At 31.5% G+C, this 17,839-nt stretch overlaps 1 protein-coding gene across 2 annotated transcripts in view; it reads right to left on the bottom strand.

The window, feature by feature from the left end:
• Positions 1-17,839, bottom strand: part of LOC115880900 — a 149,754-nt gene that overhangs the window by 76,519 nt on the left and 55,396 nt on the right. The window contains exon 1 of one of the 2 annotated variants that reach the window (XM_030898227.1): positions 12,795-12,843. The exons of the other annotated variant lie outside the window; for it this stretch is intronic. Within the exon in view, the coding sequence (XP_030754087.1) occupies positions 12,795-12,833 (39 nt within the window). The 5' untranslated portion in view covers positions 12,834-12,843. Of the gene's footprint in view, positions 1-12,794; positions 12,844-17,839 lie in introns of those variants that run through there. 2 annotated transcript variants of the gene reach the window in all.

Genomic DNA, 17,839 nt, shown 5'->3' with positions numbered 1-17,839 from the left:
GAAAGGGAAACAATGTTTTTGCGACATTTCGCGACTTTATTGTCGCTTCTTCAGGCACCAAAACATATATTAATCCACATTATGCCTACAAAAATTCATGGCGACTCCAACCGCCAACACTAAGACACATACAGACGAATCTAAAAAGGCATAATGTGGATTAATATATGTTTTGGTGCCTGAAGAAGCGACAATAAAGTCGCGAAACGTCGCATAAACATTGTTTCTTTTCAAGCCTTCCCAAACAGCCACGATTTTTTTTCTGCATATTAACTACTGGGAACTAACAATAATCATAATATTAATTAATGTGTAAAAGCATTCAAATTTTATACAATAACTAGCGTGTACCCGCGACTTCGTTCGCGTCGAATTAATAATTTGTAATGGTGTTGATAAAGCAAAGCAAGAATTTCCATAAACATACAAACTGGATAAAATTTTCTCACATTTATGTCAACATGAGAAAAAAAAATATGGCGATATTATTATATAACTTTAATATTTGAAAGGTAATTTCATCTCGTTGGAATTTGACTTTCAAAAAATCCGTTTGCCAAAAATAAGCTTTTTAGGTGCGTCAAGCAGTTTAAGCCGAATCGTGGTTAATCAATTACCCAACTTTTTGAAACACCTTGTATGATTTTTTAAAAAATTTCAAAATATGTAAAAAAACAAAATAAATTATGCGTGTCCAAGCGTTTTCCCGAAAGACTAACCGTTTTTTAAATAACAAATATTGTAATATTTGAGGGGCGTTTTCACCCTCTTGGAATTTGAGACCCGAGAAACCCTTCCTTATCGAACCTCTACACCCCACAGTCAATCCGTTCGCCAAAAATCAGCTTTAAACGTCAAGCAGTTTAAGCTGAATCGTGATCATATGGACATATTTTATGAAACACCCTGTACAATTTTTTAAAAAATCTTAGAATATGTAAAACAACAAAATAAACTATACGTGCTTAAGAGTTTTTCCGAAAAACTCACGGTTTTTAAATAAAAAATATTCTAATATTTGAGGGGTGGTTTCACCCCCTTAGAATTCGAGTTTCGAAAAATCCCTTCTTATCGAACTTCTACACCCTAAAGTCAATCCGTTTTCCAAAAATCAGCTTTTTACGTCAAGCGCTTTAAGCAGGATCGTGATATTAATCAATGACCAGATTTTTCGAAACACCCTGTATACATTTTTAAAAAATCTTAAAATATGTAAAAACAAAATAAAATATACGTGTTTAAGCATTTTTTCGGAAAATTGACCGTTTTTTAAATAAAAAATATTGTAATATTTGAGGGGTGATTTCACCCCCTTGGAACTGGAATTTCGAAAAATCCCTTCTTATCGAACCTCTACACCCTAGAATCAACCTGTATGCCAAAATTGAGCTTCTTACGTTGAGTGGTTTGAGCAGGATCGTGATTAATCAGTGAGTCAGTCAGATTTTATACATTAGTATAGATTTGTCTAATTTTCAACTCCCACTATAAATTTATTTTTGCCATAACTGAGCCTATAAAATACTATACTACTTAGCGATCTTTATATCAGAAATAAAAAAAAACGAAAAATCAAATGGCACTACTAAACATTAATTAGCACCTATTAAATTATTAACTGAAAAGAAAATTAAATACAAAATCCAATTTTCGCATGATGTAAGAATGCCCACTTAATATTCACCAATTCAGTAGTTTTGAATAATTTAAATGTCGAAAAATTCAAAATATAGACAATCGTTGGCCTTATATTTTGTATTCAACAGACAAACTCAACAGATATTTTTTTCTCACAATCGCAAGATAACAGTAAAATACTGTAATTAAACTCTTCTGAAACAACGAGCGGTACCTAGCTATGCAAATTCTTTTAAGACCATCTTTGTAGTTAAAAATCTTGTCATTGACCTGCTACTATGCCTTTTCCTGTTTGAAAGGAAGTAAATCGCTTTTATCCTTGAATTTCTTACTACACTGTGGCCCGTATGTATGCCGAATTAAACTTAGGTAGTACGCTTCTAAGCCATTATGTATTTTGCAATATGTAATTAAACATTCGATGTAAAGATCTAGAATAATGATAACGCAAAAGAAAACATAATATAAAAATAGCTATTGTGCGTCGTGCTTAGATGTTATAGATAGAGAATTTTAATTTAACTATTATTGGTTATTCTACAGAATGTTATAAGAACATATGCCTCTCCCTATCTATCTCTATATATCTAACCTATCTCTCCAGTAATTACAACAATTAGTAGGTAATCCAAAGGATAAAACACCTCTACTGGAACGGTCGGGTATTTATGAAATTTCTTGTAAAGATTGTAATCAGAAATATGTTCGGCAAACTAGAAGATCAATATTAACTAGATTTAAAGAACATTTGGCTCAGATAAGACATGGTAGACCGGATAAATCTTGCGTTACCGAACATATTGTTGATAAAGAACATTGTATAGATCTTAATAACTTGAAATTAATTAAACAAGTCTCAAATTACAGGCAATTAGATGCATATGAAAGCATCAGAATTAATAAAGGTAAAGATAGTATGAACAGAGACAACGGTCCAATTCTGAGATGATGTTCTGATGATGATGATATTCTGATGATGATGCGTAGCTAGATATTCTGTACTACTACTCTAGTGGCGGAAATCTACTGTTACGCTCGGTGGGTTCTGACTCGGTTGGCTAGATCTTGCCACGCCCACTCTGTGCCCACTGAGCGAGTATATAAACGATCCAATTGTAGATTGTATTTTAGTTTATAATCATTTGCTGATGATGCTAACATGGTTAGCAAAACGCGCGTCCAGTGTAAAAGTAAAAGTGTTTTGGTGTATTGTGGTGATTTAGTGTTTTATTTTGCTTATTATAAAGTTTCAATAATTTTTTATTTATTTAAATCACATGATTAAAATTAAAAAAATCACTTGATTTAAATCATGCCAACCCTGTCGTATGGTACCTATAATAATCCCGTTATCCATAAAAAAATAAGATAATCTTAGATAATGACTTTATAAAGACTAAGTAGCGCATAACTACAATTATCAGTGCCGGACTTAGGCCTAGGCCAACTGTGGCGGCAGAATTTGATGAAACCAGTGATAATGAAACTCTATTTAACGCTAGGGACGATAAATGTATTTAATGTTATTATTGATAAATTAATCCTTGAAATTTCCTACAGGAAAAGTGCCTAAAATGATTTTTCAAGAAAATTTGGTTTCTTTAGTGATTTATCTACTTTAAGTATAGACGACATTACCGATAAGTCCAGACATTTAATAACCTGTTATCCAAATGATTTGGATGAGTCAATGCGTAATGAATTAATACATTTTCGTGAATTTATAAAATGCATTAAGTCAGCAAAACCATCTGCTAGAGAGCTTCTTAAAGTAATTTATGAAGAAAAAAACGCTCAAGATCTGTTTCCAAATACTTTCATAGCATTAAGAATCTTCATATGTACTTTTATTACTAACTGTTCTGCTGAACGCTCGTTTTCTGCATTGAAACGTATTCAAACTTATTTACGGTCCTTATACTATGGAAACAGAACGTCTAAATCATTTGGCAGTTTTACATATTGAGTCCGACCGTTTTAAAAACTATCAATTACGATAAAGTAATTGATAATTTTGCGAACAAAAAAGTACGTAGGAAACCTTTATAGGCATATACGCAAACCTTATATAGTTTTGTTGTTCGTTTGTTGTCATTTTATATGAATATTTTAATATTTACTTTATGTTCTGTGTTGATCTGTTCTATTCTGTTGTTAGTCCTGTATTCAAATAAATGTTTTTTATATCCGTAATTTTTTTAATTAAAGAAAAATGTTAAGAGGAGTTAAGTTTTTTTTGGCCTGGGGCGGCAACTTCGTTAAGTCCGGCCCTGACAATTATACAAAAGTAATCAAACGATCAATGTGTTAAACAGCATTAATGACAAGCTACACGCAATTCTCTCGCATTTAAACACATACAGTACATTACGAAAATAACGAAGAGTGAAGTTCTCACATTACATCTGAATCACGATTTCAAAATGATATCTAGATAGTAGATACTTCGCATAGGAACGAGTTTGTTTTCACCTTCATGTTTAATCGATTTTTGGATCGCCATTTAAGGAGTTGGTTCATAATGCACGCGATAAATAATCCAGACAGCCAATAAAACAATCTGACATAATTGATTTAGTGTACCTTCGCTCACTTTACATACACCTTCGTGCATTATTTTTATATGTAAATGCACTTTGAAAAGTTATTTAAGAAATATCTGCATCTAAAGGCATATCAATAGTTAATTGTTGTACAGATATTTTTTTCTATTCTGTAAATATCAAGGTTTTTTTTTATAAAACACGCCTTCCATATATTGAAAAAATATTTAGGCATTATACAGGGCGAGTCTTAAATAAGTGCAAATATTTTTAGGGGTGGTACATTTCGAACCCAGAAACCGGTCTATGAGGTTTCTTTGACAATTTTTTTATGAGTTTGGTAGATATTTTTCAAAGGAAAACTTATTTTCTTTTAATTTTTATTTAAATTCTATGTAATATCTTAAACCCAGAAAAAAAACAATGGTTCTCAAAATTTAAGAAAATAATATATAATTTTTAATTTTCAAAGTAAAATAACTCGGATATTTTGGACTTATTTGAAAAACCCTAAAAAGAAAATATGTTTTTTTTCAAACGTTATAAAAGTATTAATTTTTGCGACGTGACTGACAATATAAAAACTTATTAAGCACGAAAGTACGAAAATATATTATTAATGTCCTATATTAAACTGACATAAGCTTTTTTCGTTTTCCTGTTATTACCGATTCTGAATCGTCCTAGAATTGTGATGCGTATGCGCAGAAGGAAATATGAAGACATTATTTCATTTGCGCATGCTCTGGACAGTTCTAGGACGATTCAGAATCGATAATAACAGGAAAACGAATAGACCTATAAAGAGTCAAATTCGACGAGCGTAACCATAGTTTCTCGATATATAATTACATACAACGTATTACTTTTAATAGATATTTACGATACAAGCTTTGTTTATATGTTCTTAAAGTTGTTCAACCGACTAGACAAAATGTGGTGCCAACTGGAGGACAAATCGTGAACCTTTGGCGGAGTCAAAAATATCGATTATTTTCGTTATTTTCCTCAGAGTAATGTAATAATATAGCCCCGGGTTTCTGCGAACTTTAATAATGATCAGCTGATTAAGAAATTTAAACGAAACTTTTATTTTATTGTAAATTGTGGAATATTTTTGCCTGTTATTTTAAGAATTCTAAACCGTATTAACAAAGAAATTATTATTTCGATATGTTGGTACATTATTTATAATTTATGATAATGCTAATTGTTGTTAATTAATATGTAAAAAAAAAGTGACATACCTATTTTAATTTGATTTAATGCAGGTTTATAAAAGAATCATTTCATTCTTAGATTATTTTATTCTAAATTGAGTGCTTACGAATTACGAATATTGGTATGGGAATTAGCCAAGAAAGAAAAGAATTGGCTATAACTTGTAATTGTTCGAAAGAAAACATATTATACCTATATCGCTGAAAAGCTTAAAGAATGGCGCTTTTTATGAAGTAATGGCCAACTAGGATTTCCATTTAAAAAAACATAATGTTTGTGTCATATGTCAAAAATGACAGGCTTTAGAAAAAAAAACATACATATTACATATTACATATTACATTTTACATATTTTGAAATTTTTAAAAAAATCATACAGGTGTTTCCAAAAAGTTGGGTAATTGATTAACCACGATTCTGCTTAAACTGCTTGACGTAAAAAGCTTATTTTTGACAAACGGATTTTTCGAAAGTCAAATTCCAACGAGATGAAACTACCCCTCAAATATTATCAAGTTATATAATACATTAATCAGGCATTAATAAACGGATATACATTAATCATTTTTTCATGATCCTGCTCAAACCGCCAAATCGCCATATTGTTTTTTTTTTCTCATGTTCTCAAGAAAATTTTATCCAGTTTGTATGTTAATGGGAATTCTTGCTTTGCTTTATCATCACCATTACAAATGATTAATTCGACGCGAACGAAGTCGCGGGTACACGCTAGTAAACCATATGCAAAAATGTCAAAAGTTGACATATGATATGTAATTCTATTCAGAGTGTTATTTTCTATAACAAAGTGAAAAAAATACCCAGAGTGCCATTTAAAAATCAAAAGTTGTAGTCATTTCCGGTGAAACAAGAAGTGACTGAAAACAATTGAATACGCCAATCAATCCTAATTTATGCCATATACTTATAGTGTGACCAACGGATCTGTAGCTACGGGGTATCGGCAGGGGAACGCAGTTGTAAACAAAACACGCCCAATTTCATTCATAAAATAGGCATGGGCGTACGGTGTTATATGAAAATAATCAGTCCATTTTTGATTCTTTTGGAATGGCCATGCATGTAGGCTCACCTACCAGAATATCCAATACCAGTTCTAGTACTATAGACTATGTTGTGTCATCTTTTGATCCTAACTCCATCGCCTGCAACGTCTTTAGCTCGGGTCTCTCTGATCATGAAGCAGTTTTAACTGAATTTTCGATAAAGTCCAAAATCAAAATGCCCCTCGTAAATTATGCCGTATTTTTTCAGAAAAGGATGCTCAAAAGTTCAGCCACTTATGTAAAACAACCAACTGGGATACTAGCTCTTATGATGTCGACACCGAATTTTCTATTTTCGTAAAATCATTAACCAGTCTAGCGTTCAAATCCTTTCCTCTTAGGCCTATCAAAAATAAGCATAATAAACCTTGGACCACTAAAGGTCTACGCATATCTTCTAAAAACATGCGTTCATTATCTCACTTAAAAAAATTCTCAGACAGTCTCTTCTTCCATAATTACGTAAAACTATACAGAAAAATTTATCATAAGACTATAAGAGCCGCTAAGGACCTTTATTATAATAGGAGAATAGTCAATTCTGGTAATGTTGCTAAGGAAACATGGTCTATTGTGAATGAGTTGAGAAACAAAGCTTTTCTTCGTCTAGCAATATCTCTACCTCGCCTGAGAACCTTAACGATTACTTTGTAAATGTAGCGAAAAACTTAACTAATACCATATGTCCTCCTCATGATCCACTTTCTTATCTCTCTAATGATAATGTAAACTTACACAGTTTCTTTTTTTCGCCCGTAGTTCTTGAAGAGCTTCGGAGTACAATTAATACCATCAAAAATAAATCCTCTTCTGGGACCGACGGGCTAACTTTAAAAATGTTTTCGAATCTGCCAGAAAGCACTCTGAATCACCTAACAACTTTAATAAACATGTCGTTCCAAAATGGTGTTTTTCCAAAATGTCTTAAGACGGCAATAATCATTCCTCTGCACAAAGGAGGAGACAAAGATGAAGCTTCTAACTATCGCCCAATTGCACTCCTTCCAACGCTATCTAAGATCATAGAAAGGTTGGTTAAAAGAAGGCTGGTATCTTTTCTGTTTAAGTACGAAATACTTACTGAATATCAATTTGGATTTCTAAGCAACAAGTCCACAAATGACGCTATGTTTTCCCTCCTTAATAAAGTTTACTCCAGCCTAAACAACCATCATTCTACAGCAACAATTTTCTGTGATTTTTCTAAGGCGTTCGATTGTTAATCATAAGATCTTAATTAATAAACTGCAGCACTATGGGTTCAGGGGATCATCTCTCGGATAGTTTAAGTCGTATCTGAGCAACAGAAGTCAACTTGTGAGGGTGGATACCACGTTGTCTTCTAGAAAGCCAATAGAATGTGGAGTACCACAAGGCTCAGTACTAGGCCCTGTTTTGTTTCTTCTTTTTATTAACGACATTGCTAACATAAACATCAGTGGCAAAATATGTCTTTTTGCGGACGACACTAGCTTCACTTGGAGCAACAAGGACATCGCGGCACTTCATAGGATTATATCAAATGACTTAATCACCATTAAATCTTGGTGCGATTCGAACCTCCTGAGTCTCAACATTTCTAAAACTAAGGCTTTGTCGTATAAAAACTCGTTGCAGCCTTTTGTACTTGACAACACCACCATTGACGTCGTAAAATCCGTAAAATTCTTAGGGCTTGTTGTGGACAATTCTCTGAAATGGGACATACATATCGAAGCTTTGTCGAAAAAATTGAGCTCTGCCTGTTTTGCATTAAGGTCTGTTTCTAAGGAGCTTAACTTGTCAGTGGCTAGAACTGTTTATTATGCACTTTTTGAGTCGCACCTCAGGTATGCCCTTCCATTCTGGGGTACGTGTTGTGCGGCTCAATTTGACCGCATTTTCAAGCTCCAGAAGAGAGCTGTTCGATATTCACTGGGACTAAACAGCAGAACTCATTGCCGGGGCTTTTTTAGAGAATTAAAAATATTGACTCTTCCTTCCTTATTTATATTTGAATCCGTTTGCCTAATACGTAAACATGTACCAGCTTCTCAAGAAAGGCCATCTCACACTTATCCACTCAGGAACGCGGAGCAAGATCTTTATCTACCTACCCCACGCTCAGAGTTAGTTAAAAGTTCAATATTATACAACTCGAAAAAAATGCACAATCACCTGCCATTTGAAATCAAATCCATAACATCATTTTTATCATTGAACTCTTATTTACTAGACAAGGCTTTCTACGCCGTAAATGAATTATATTTGAATTGAAAATCGAATTTGATCTTGAAAACACTGGTCTAATGTTTGCTATTGCTATATTTACGAATGACATCGAAATTAATTTATTTAGAGGTCATTGATATTTTGCTATAAATTGGCTAAATATTTTTGAATATTATTTTAATTTTTTTTGTTCTTTGACATTGTAAACATTTATATATGTTTATTTTAACAATAAGACTGACAATATTATTTGTATAATGTTTTGTATTATCTTTTGTTTGTTTGTTTGTGTACCTTGTTTTTTTTACTTTGTTTGTTAGTTTACCTTTGTCCACAAATTGAAAAATTTTTTGACAATAAAGGCATTTATTTATTTATTTATTTTATTTATTTATTTAATGTGTATCATAAATATAATACTCAGATTAATAATTTTTTTCAAAAAACTTTATGCTGTTTGAATCGTTACTGTTGAGTTAGCAGATAAACACTAAAAGCTTTTATTAAAGCTCCCTTAAATATTTTGAATCATTTTATTATTGTGTTGTTAATATAATAGAAGAAATAATTACAGCTGGGGGTTGGAACCTTTGGTGTTACACAGCAAAATAAAACACTAAATCAGTACAATACACCAAAACACTTTTAATTTTACACTGGACGCACGTTTCGCTAACCATGTCTGCCATCAGCAGATGATCAAGACTGAGTCTTGAGGTATATTTATTTATATATCTGTACTAACTATATTTTTTTCTATAATACATAATTTTAGATATAACTATTTCCAGCAAAAAAAAATCTTGAAAATAGTTAACTTTGGAAGCGCAAACAAAACATAATTTTACTCATCAGTAGATCTGATATTGCCTATTACACCAGATATGGTATCGCTCCGCCAGCAGTTTTTAAAGGTTAGGTCATTGTCTACCCATATGTTACATCCAAATAGATAATACTTGGCTATATTTTCGAATTTCGCGTATATATATTTATATCTCTCTCTGCAATATAATGGGCCGCTCCATTAATATTTATCTGTTATTTTAACATTTACGCCAAAAAAATTCATTTGATTTTAATAACCCCCTAAGCGTTTCCCTGCAAAAGGAAAATTCGATTCTTCCTGCAATTTTTGCAAAAGCTTTCTAATTGTGGGGACGAGTTTGAATTCGAGATAAAATCTATTTATCAAATTCCTGACCACTTCGAAAAAGTCGTTGAGCTTTTCGACAGCAGTCTCACGTGGTCGTTTCTTTCCAGAGAGGATATCATTTTATCGGGGTTAGTTTTCAGCCTTTTTTTTATCTTCTGTGTGAATTTTTTTATAGCCGATACGCTAACTCCGGTATAAAGAAATATCCGCTCAAGTTTACGTTTAAGCGGCAACTCAAGCGAACTCTCTGTAGCTTCTTCATCGCAAACCCTATTATGAACACAAGGAAATACACCAAATGAGATTTCATCCACGTTATTATTAACTTACCTATATAAATTAGCTATTATTTCTCTTGTCTGACTATGTAGCGTCTTACCCTTAACAAATTTATTCGTTTTAAAACACAAATATACGATCAAACTTGATATTAATAATTAAAAACTACGAACGAAAAACATTATAACAAGATAACAAAACAATAAAACACAACTTAACTATCAAATATACTAAAAATATAGGAATAAAGTTTAGGATAACCGGTATAAAATAATGAAATAAAGTAATAATGATCAAAAAAATGACACCGCCACTGGATATTTCAATAGTATTCAATATTCCTACTCTTTTCAGAAGAGACCGTGAAGTTGGGGATAAAGCAAGCGAATAGGAAAGGCGTAAAAGCATGGCAACCGCGTGGCAAAATCCGTGACGTACTCAAATCCTGTGACGTACTCGCCAATCATAGGTTTGGCTCATGCGCGGCGAAACATATTTCCAACAGATAATCATGTTGCAATGATGTAAAACGTTCATAATAGGAATTTTTGATTGGTTTCCAACCAAGAAGTACGTTGTTAAACAAAAAATCTCGATTGTTAGCTGACAGTCAGACCTGTTCGCGGATCTTTGTAAGTGTCCGGCGCATGCGTACGTTAAAATTCCTTAGTAATATACGTCAGAATATATGCTAAACACATTATATATAATAAAAATATATTAAATTTATAGTTCATGTCTGGCAATTTTGCAATTTTATAGATAAACGTGGCAATATCGATTTTTTTTTCTCGCATTCCTTCCGTAGCTACAGATCCGCTGGTCAAACAGTACATACCTAATCTCGTTTTTTTTTAACTGAAAAATAAAAAAGTTATAGGGGTGAACCACTTTTGAGACACACCCGGTATATTGTTATATCATATGAAATAAATAAGGAAAATCTTCAGCATAGAATATTACAACAGACAACTAAGCTATAACTTGGTTAAATAATGAGAAAACATTTACTTTACCTTTAATAACATTCTTTGACACAAAACTTAAGAACCAAAATAACATCAATACGTCTCGAATAGTAGTCTAAAAGCATTATTCAACAACTATATCATCTCTGTTCGCCGCCTGATTTCCGTCTCCCTAGTTTGCGAATAATATTTTAAAAATCAATAATTTTATTTATGTATACAGAGTGCCTTAAAACGGAATGTTTTTGAAATTAAAGAAATATATCTATTTTTAAATAGGAGGCTCATCTCAGTATCCCATCCGGACCTACTCGTCTCTACATAATACATCTAAACACAATTCTGAACTCAAGATGTACGTTTCGCTTACCATGTTAGCAAGAAACATTGTCAGCAGATGATTAAACCCTTTACTAAAACTGATCTTTATTTCCTCCAATGCACATTATTTGTACCTACTAAAAATAATATTTCTTTCGTGATACATGAATTACAAAAGAAGAGAAAGATATACACTAAGAGAATATAATAATTTTAATTTTACGAAGACAGATCAAAAGATCCTAAATAATACCCATTGTAAACCTCACGGCATGCAACTTATGCAAATTAAAAGGAAACCAGTGAAATAACACGTTGCTGGTTTACATCTTCGCATTGCCAAGTGCATTGTTAAATGGATATACATATACCGAAAACGGATGTGGTACCTGTGGAAACAAAGAAATGGCTTTTGATTGCTATCACACGTGATCAGCAGTAAAATTTTATTACATAATTTGTATTTTTCAAACCAGAAAAGGCCCAGGAATGTTTATTTAAATCGATAAAAGTTGCATAAACTATTTAATTTTGTGTTCAATGACTAAGATAAAAGTGCGTGTTGCCAATTTTCCATTTATAACAAAAGATGAATCTTTTCTTGAAAAGACTCCTCATTTTTTTGCCATTAGAAAAAAAACAAAATGAAAATGTAATAGTTTTGATAAAATAGTTTTGATTTCAGGACACTTCTTGTATTTTTAATAATTTTTTTAAAAGCTGAAAAAAATATTTTTTTTAATTATTTATTAATATCTTTAAAACTATTAAAACATATTTAATGATATCTTAGGATTATGTAAAATGACCAAAAGGAACCCAAAATGGAATATCATACAAAGTGTTAAAAAAATCATCCATTTAAAAAAATCATCCCGATCTTCAATCACGCTTTTTTGAGCCATCCTAGTAAATGTTAAAATATTTTTCTGAAATACATCCTAATACATACTTTAGATGTGCACTTAAACAAAATTCCTAACCTTTTTATTATAGGCGCTACAGATCAGATTATAGGCGCCCGACGCACTATTGCTAGACCCTGTTGATATTGAGAAATCCCAAAAAAATAGGTGATTCAAAAAATCAATGACTTATCAAATTTCTCCAATAAGATATCTAATCCCATATTTCACATCTTTAAAGTATGTAATTTGTCCATGACGGTTCACCATAAGGCACATGTCAAAATTATTTTTTTATCATTGGACATGAATTAATGATACAAACCTTTTTATCAATAATCCAATAATAGTACTTTTCAAACTTCTAAACACATAATAAATTAATAATTAATACCATTTACACCAAACACTGTAATATATTCTTTGTTTCAGCCCTTACAATGAAAAATAATAAAATATTGTAAGATCTCTTTAAGTATACTTACATGTGTACCTACATTTCTCATAACTTGTAATAATTCCATTGAAAATAAATGTTATTTACCTGAAAATAATAAAAGTGTATAAGTCAGTTGTAAATCACTTTTTAAATTACAAATTATTTATAACAAATGCTTGAGCTCAAGATATTTTATTTAGATTAAATGTTGATTTACGGTGGCACAACTAAATTGAAAATTCAACTTCTCTTCAATCAGAATAGAAGAAAAGGTAAATTAAAGATTAGTAAAAGTGGAACAAATTATAGCTATTGTATTAACATCTGTAGAATACAAATATTGGCCAAAAAAATACAAGTAAATTACAAGAAAGCGATAACATTTTTATCTTCCTATATTAAAACCTGGCAATTTTTGACGGATTATGTAAATAATGTACTGGGATTGGTAAGACAGCAAATAATCATTGTAGTATTATAGTGCATGCAAATTTTACAAATCATTCTTTAACCACTGTTTAGAGATATTCCAATTTGTAGATGGTGCTTTCACTAAGCAGTATAAGTGGGAATTAATATTACTCTAAACAATCTAATCTTGCACATTAAATTTACTGATAGGCAAATCTAATACATAAGGTAAACGTACCAATTATCGGCACCTTAAGCACCTTGCGTACCAGAAGCACCATTTAAATTAATTTAGTAAATAGAATCCCGGAAGATCCCACATTCTAATTATTAATTTGGCTAATTATATCGGCATACTAAAATAAATTAATGTTCTAATTTTCGGCACAAATAAGATCCGTAACTATATTATTAACTAAATACTAATATTAAGTACCTATTCAGTCTTTATGGTCATTTTTAACTACGGTATATCAGGGATATTTGTCATTTTTTGACAAATATCCCCGATTGAAGAGTTGTTTCCAAAATAGGCGCGAAAGGGTCTTTGGTAATCTTTTGACTTTCATTTTCTTTTCTCCATCGGTGCACGCTCTTTTTCCAATCAAGTTTTAATGGTCGAAAAACTGTTACGTCCAATGGTTGTAGAATATGTGTTGCGTTTGGGCAAAGAGCTATAAGAACAATATTATTCTTACTGCAAAACTCACTGACGGCCATCGTTAGATGGGATGTATGTCCGTCCAAAAACAAAATAACGGGAAACTGAACTTTTTGGGCGACTAGCCAAGGATAAAATATATTTGCGATGTACTCAAAAAATGTCACACCGGTCATCCATCCATTTTCTGACTTTCCTATACCCCAATGTTCTGGTACTTTTTCGGCAACTGATTTGGGAACTCTTTTGTAATTAAAACCGATCATTGGTGGTAAAGTTTGACCGGAGACACTACAAGTTACTAAAGTCGTTAGACACTCCTTCTTATTATTACTTACAAATGAGTAAACTGTTCTATCATCCTTTCTAACTAAAACTTTGTGTCCTGTCCTCTGTTCTAACTAAAACTTTGTGTCCTGTCCTCTGTTCTAACTAAAACTTTGGGACTGAGGAAAAAAGCCGTTTCGTCGCAATTAAATACGCGACCAGGGTCATCAATTATACGAAGATAGTTTGACTCCTCTAAGAGGCCGCTACTTCTATGAACCACTGACGAATGCGATTTTCTCTAAGGCTAGTTCTTGCAGATGAGAGGTTTTGAGAAATCTTTGGAGCCAGTTCTTACTTTAACAATATAATAACTTTATAGACATACAGTATGTACTGGGTGCGTCTCATAAGTGGCTCACCTCCTATAACTTTTTTATTTTTTCAGATAAAAAATTGAGATTTGGTATGTTAATATATGACATAAATTAGAATTGATTGGCGTATTCAATTGTTTTCTGTCACTTCCTGAAATAACTACAACTTTTGATTTTTAAATGGTACCCTCGGAATTTTTTTACTTCTCATATGGTTTATTTGAAATTATGCGGTTCATAACGATAATTTGACTCGAAATACCAAGTGTGTGGTATCAAATTATTCGTAAAAAATGCTTTTTCCAAATATACTAATGAGCCACCCTCGTTCCATTTAAAAAAATTGAGATGTGATTAAAAATACGATTTGGGCATCTTTTACACGAATATCATTAGACGATCAAATCTATTTTTCCAAGGCTCCTTCATTAAAAATTAGTGTTTTTAACTCTAGATTGAAATTTAAAATTCAATTTTGTTTTAAACAAAAATGTCAAGAATTGACATATGATAAGTCATTCTATTCAGAATGTCATTTTCTATCGAATGAAGTAAAAAAATACCGGGGGTGCCATTTAAAAATCGAAAGTTGTAGTCATTTCCTGCGAAACAGGAAGTGACAGAAAACAAATGAATATGTCAGTCAATCCTAATTTATGTCATATACTAACATACCAAATCTCGTTTTTTTATCTGAAAAAAAAAATAAAGAAGTTATAGGAGTGAGCCACTTTTGAGAAGCACCCGGTATACTTTTCCAAATGTCCATACCGTTTTAGAGAAAATTAAAAAAAAACATGAAAATATGGTAGAATTTTTTCTAAAAGTTCTAAAAATCGAAGCGCGTTTCTATACTAATATAATTTCGATTTCATTCATTGATAGATGTTTATTATTAATTTTAATTAACGCTATATTTTTGCTGTTGTTAGAGTAACACATTTTTCGATAACTATTATCACCCACTTCGTAGTATTGAACCAAATAAATTTTGTGCTTTTTTAACATTTCAAGACAGCAAAAAATATTAACGTCATATTATACTACTAAAGACGATAATTAAAATAAAATAAAAAAAATTATTTTAAAATAAATAAATAAGGACGCTAATTAAAATTCTATCAATAACAGTCTATCAAAGAATGAAAATTGATGAAAATGAACTTATACAGGGTGTTCCAGGCTGAGCGTGCATCAGAAGTCCCTAGAGAACTACAATATCTAGATCGGAGATTTTTTGCACATCAGTTGCTGTGAACTTCCGGCTGCATACCGGAACTTCATATAATATTGTCTGTAGCTATCAATCAATTGAGGGATTAAAAATTATCATATAAATCGTTTTTTTTTTTCAAATGGAACCCCACTTTTTTTATTTCGTCAATTTTTAATTCCTTACTTATTGATTTATACATGTTCCTATACCTAAAATAAATCGTTTTCAATTATTTAAGATTTAGTTTTAGGAAATTAGATAAAATATTTTTAACTTCTATTCCGGCATGAAACTGAAATATAGAAAATGCACATACTAATTATTAATAATAGTAATAAATGCACATACTAAATACTAATTATTAATAATAGTAATAAATGCACATACTATAATAGTAACAGGTTAAAATCATCACTCCAAATTAGTCCAAATGCGGTAATCCCGTGACTGCAGGTGAAAAAATATAAAACAATAGCACATTATACTGTATGTTCTCAAACAAACTTAACGGAACGAACTCATTAGGAACATTATTTGTTTTCGTTATTCCACGAAGGACACCTGCTTCTTGTACAGAGGTCTTGAACTCTATTGTTTACTTATAAAGTAAACTGTCTCAACAATTCGTACAGATTGACATGTGGATTAGTACAGCATTTGTGTATGCAAAGTATAGTAAAATATTATCTCAAAGTATTGTGAAATATTCCCACAAAGTTTAGAGTATTGGCGCAGGTTAATGTTTGACAGCGCCGCGCCGCGCGCCGGTCGCATGTTCAAATTATTTCTTATTGTTCATAATATAAGGATTTTATTGAGCTAAAAAAAGATCGTTATGTTTACAATTTCAACTAAGAATAATACACGGACTCCTTAAAATTTTTATGTATTTTAAAGTTTTTTGTAGCTAAATTATTTGACTAACTACTCTCTAAATTAAAAATGATGTTTTCGTCTGTCAATTACACGAGGGAAAACAAAATGTTGATATGTTGATGAAAGTTTGAAACGCCCTGTGGAATATATTAACAAAGCAAGGAATTTAAAAATTATTTTATCATCTAGTCTCTTCTCGATAGTTTGTTTTTTGATTGATCTCGATAGCTTTATTTTTGTTTGAGATATTCGCCTTTGAATAAGACAGTAACGATTTACAGCAATTTTAGCATTGATTTTGGGTTCTCATCAACATAGGGTTGCCAACTTTCAAAATAAAAAAATAGGGGCCGAGAGAGTAAAAGAGAGGCACAGGTGAAATATTTTTTGAAACCTAATATCTAGAATTTACCAAAAATTTTGTCAACGGTATGCGATTGATGAACTTTCTTACTTTCTTAAAAATATTTATACTCAAAACTTTGAGATGAACCGCCTATTGAAAAATAGACATATTTCTTTAAATTCAAAACATTCATTTTTAACACACTTTGTATACATAAACAAAATTAATGATTTTTAAAATATTATTCACAAACTAGGGAGAGGGAAATCAGGCGACGAACAGAGGTGATAGTTGTTAGAGAATAGCTTCTAGACTACCATTCGAGACGCACTGATATTATTTTGGTTCTTGAGTTTTGTGACAAAGAATGTTATTAAAGGTAAAGTAAAAGTTTTCTCATTATTTAACTAATGTTAACTAAATCATATTATTTTGTTTTCTTGTTGTAATTCTGTTATTAAAGCTTTTCCTTATTTATTTGATCTGACAAAGACAATATATAACATGTGTATGCATTTAATGGAATCTATTTATGCTGTAAATAATGTCAGTTTAAAAGTAATCTAGTTAAAATCGTTTACTGTTCCTTCGTGCCGATGTTTGTGGTTTGTGAGAATAAGGGCCTTGTTGAGTGTACTAACCATTTTCGACCGTGCATGGGCGAATATCTTAGCTCGCAAAAGGGCAAACAAAACAATAAATAGAATAATTCATAGAACAATTTATACAGATTCTAATATATATAATTTCTAAAGATATTGGCACCAAACCTTCAACTTTAGCGTCGATTCCGCAACAAGGGATTTCGTACCTACGGGTGGAGACCCGTTAAACTAACAAAAAACTCTTCAGTTTTGAACGATATAAATGTGGCATGTTTTGAATGTATTAAACTATAAACCTAGGTATGAGGGCAGTTTCTATATTATTATTTCTC

This window comes from Sitophilus oryzae, unplaced genomic scaffold (genome assembly GCF_002938485.1).
Source record: "Sitophilus oryzae breed Bouriz unplaced genomic scaffold, Soryzae_2.0 scaffold_1660_pilon_pilon, whole genome shotgun sequence".
Classification (NCBI taxonomy): domain Eukaryota; kingdom Metazoa; phylum Arthropoda; class Insecta; order Coleoptera; family Curculionidae; genus Sitophilus; species Sitophilus oryzae.
This window is presented reverse-complemented; position numbering and strand designations above follow the sequence as displayed.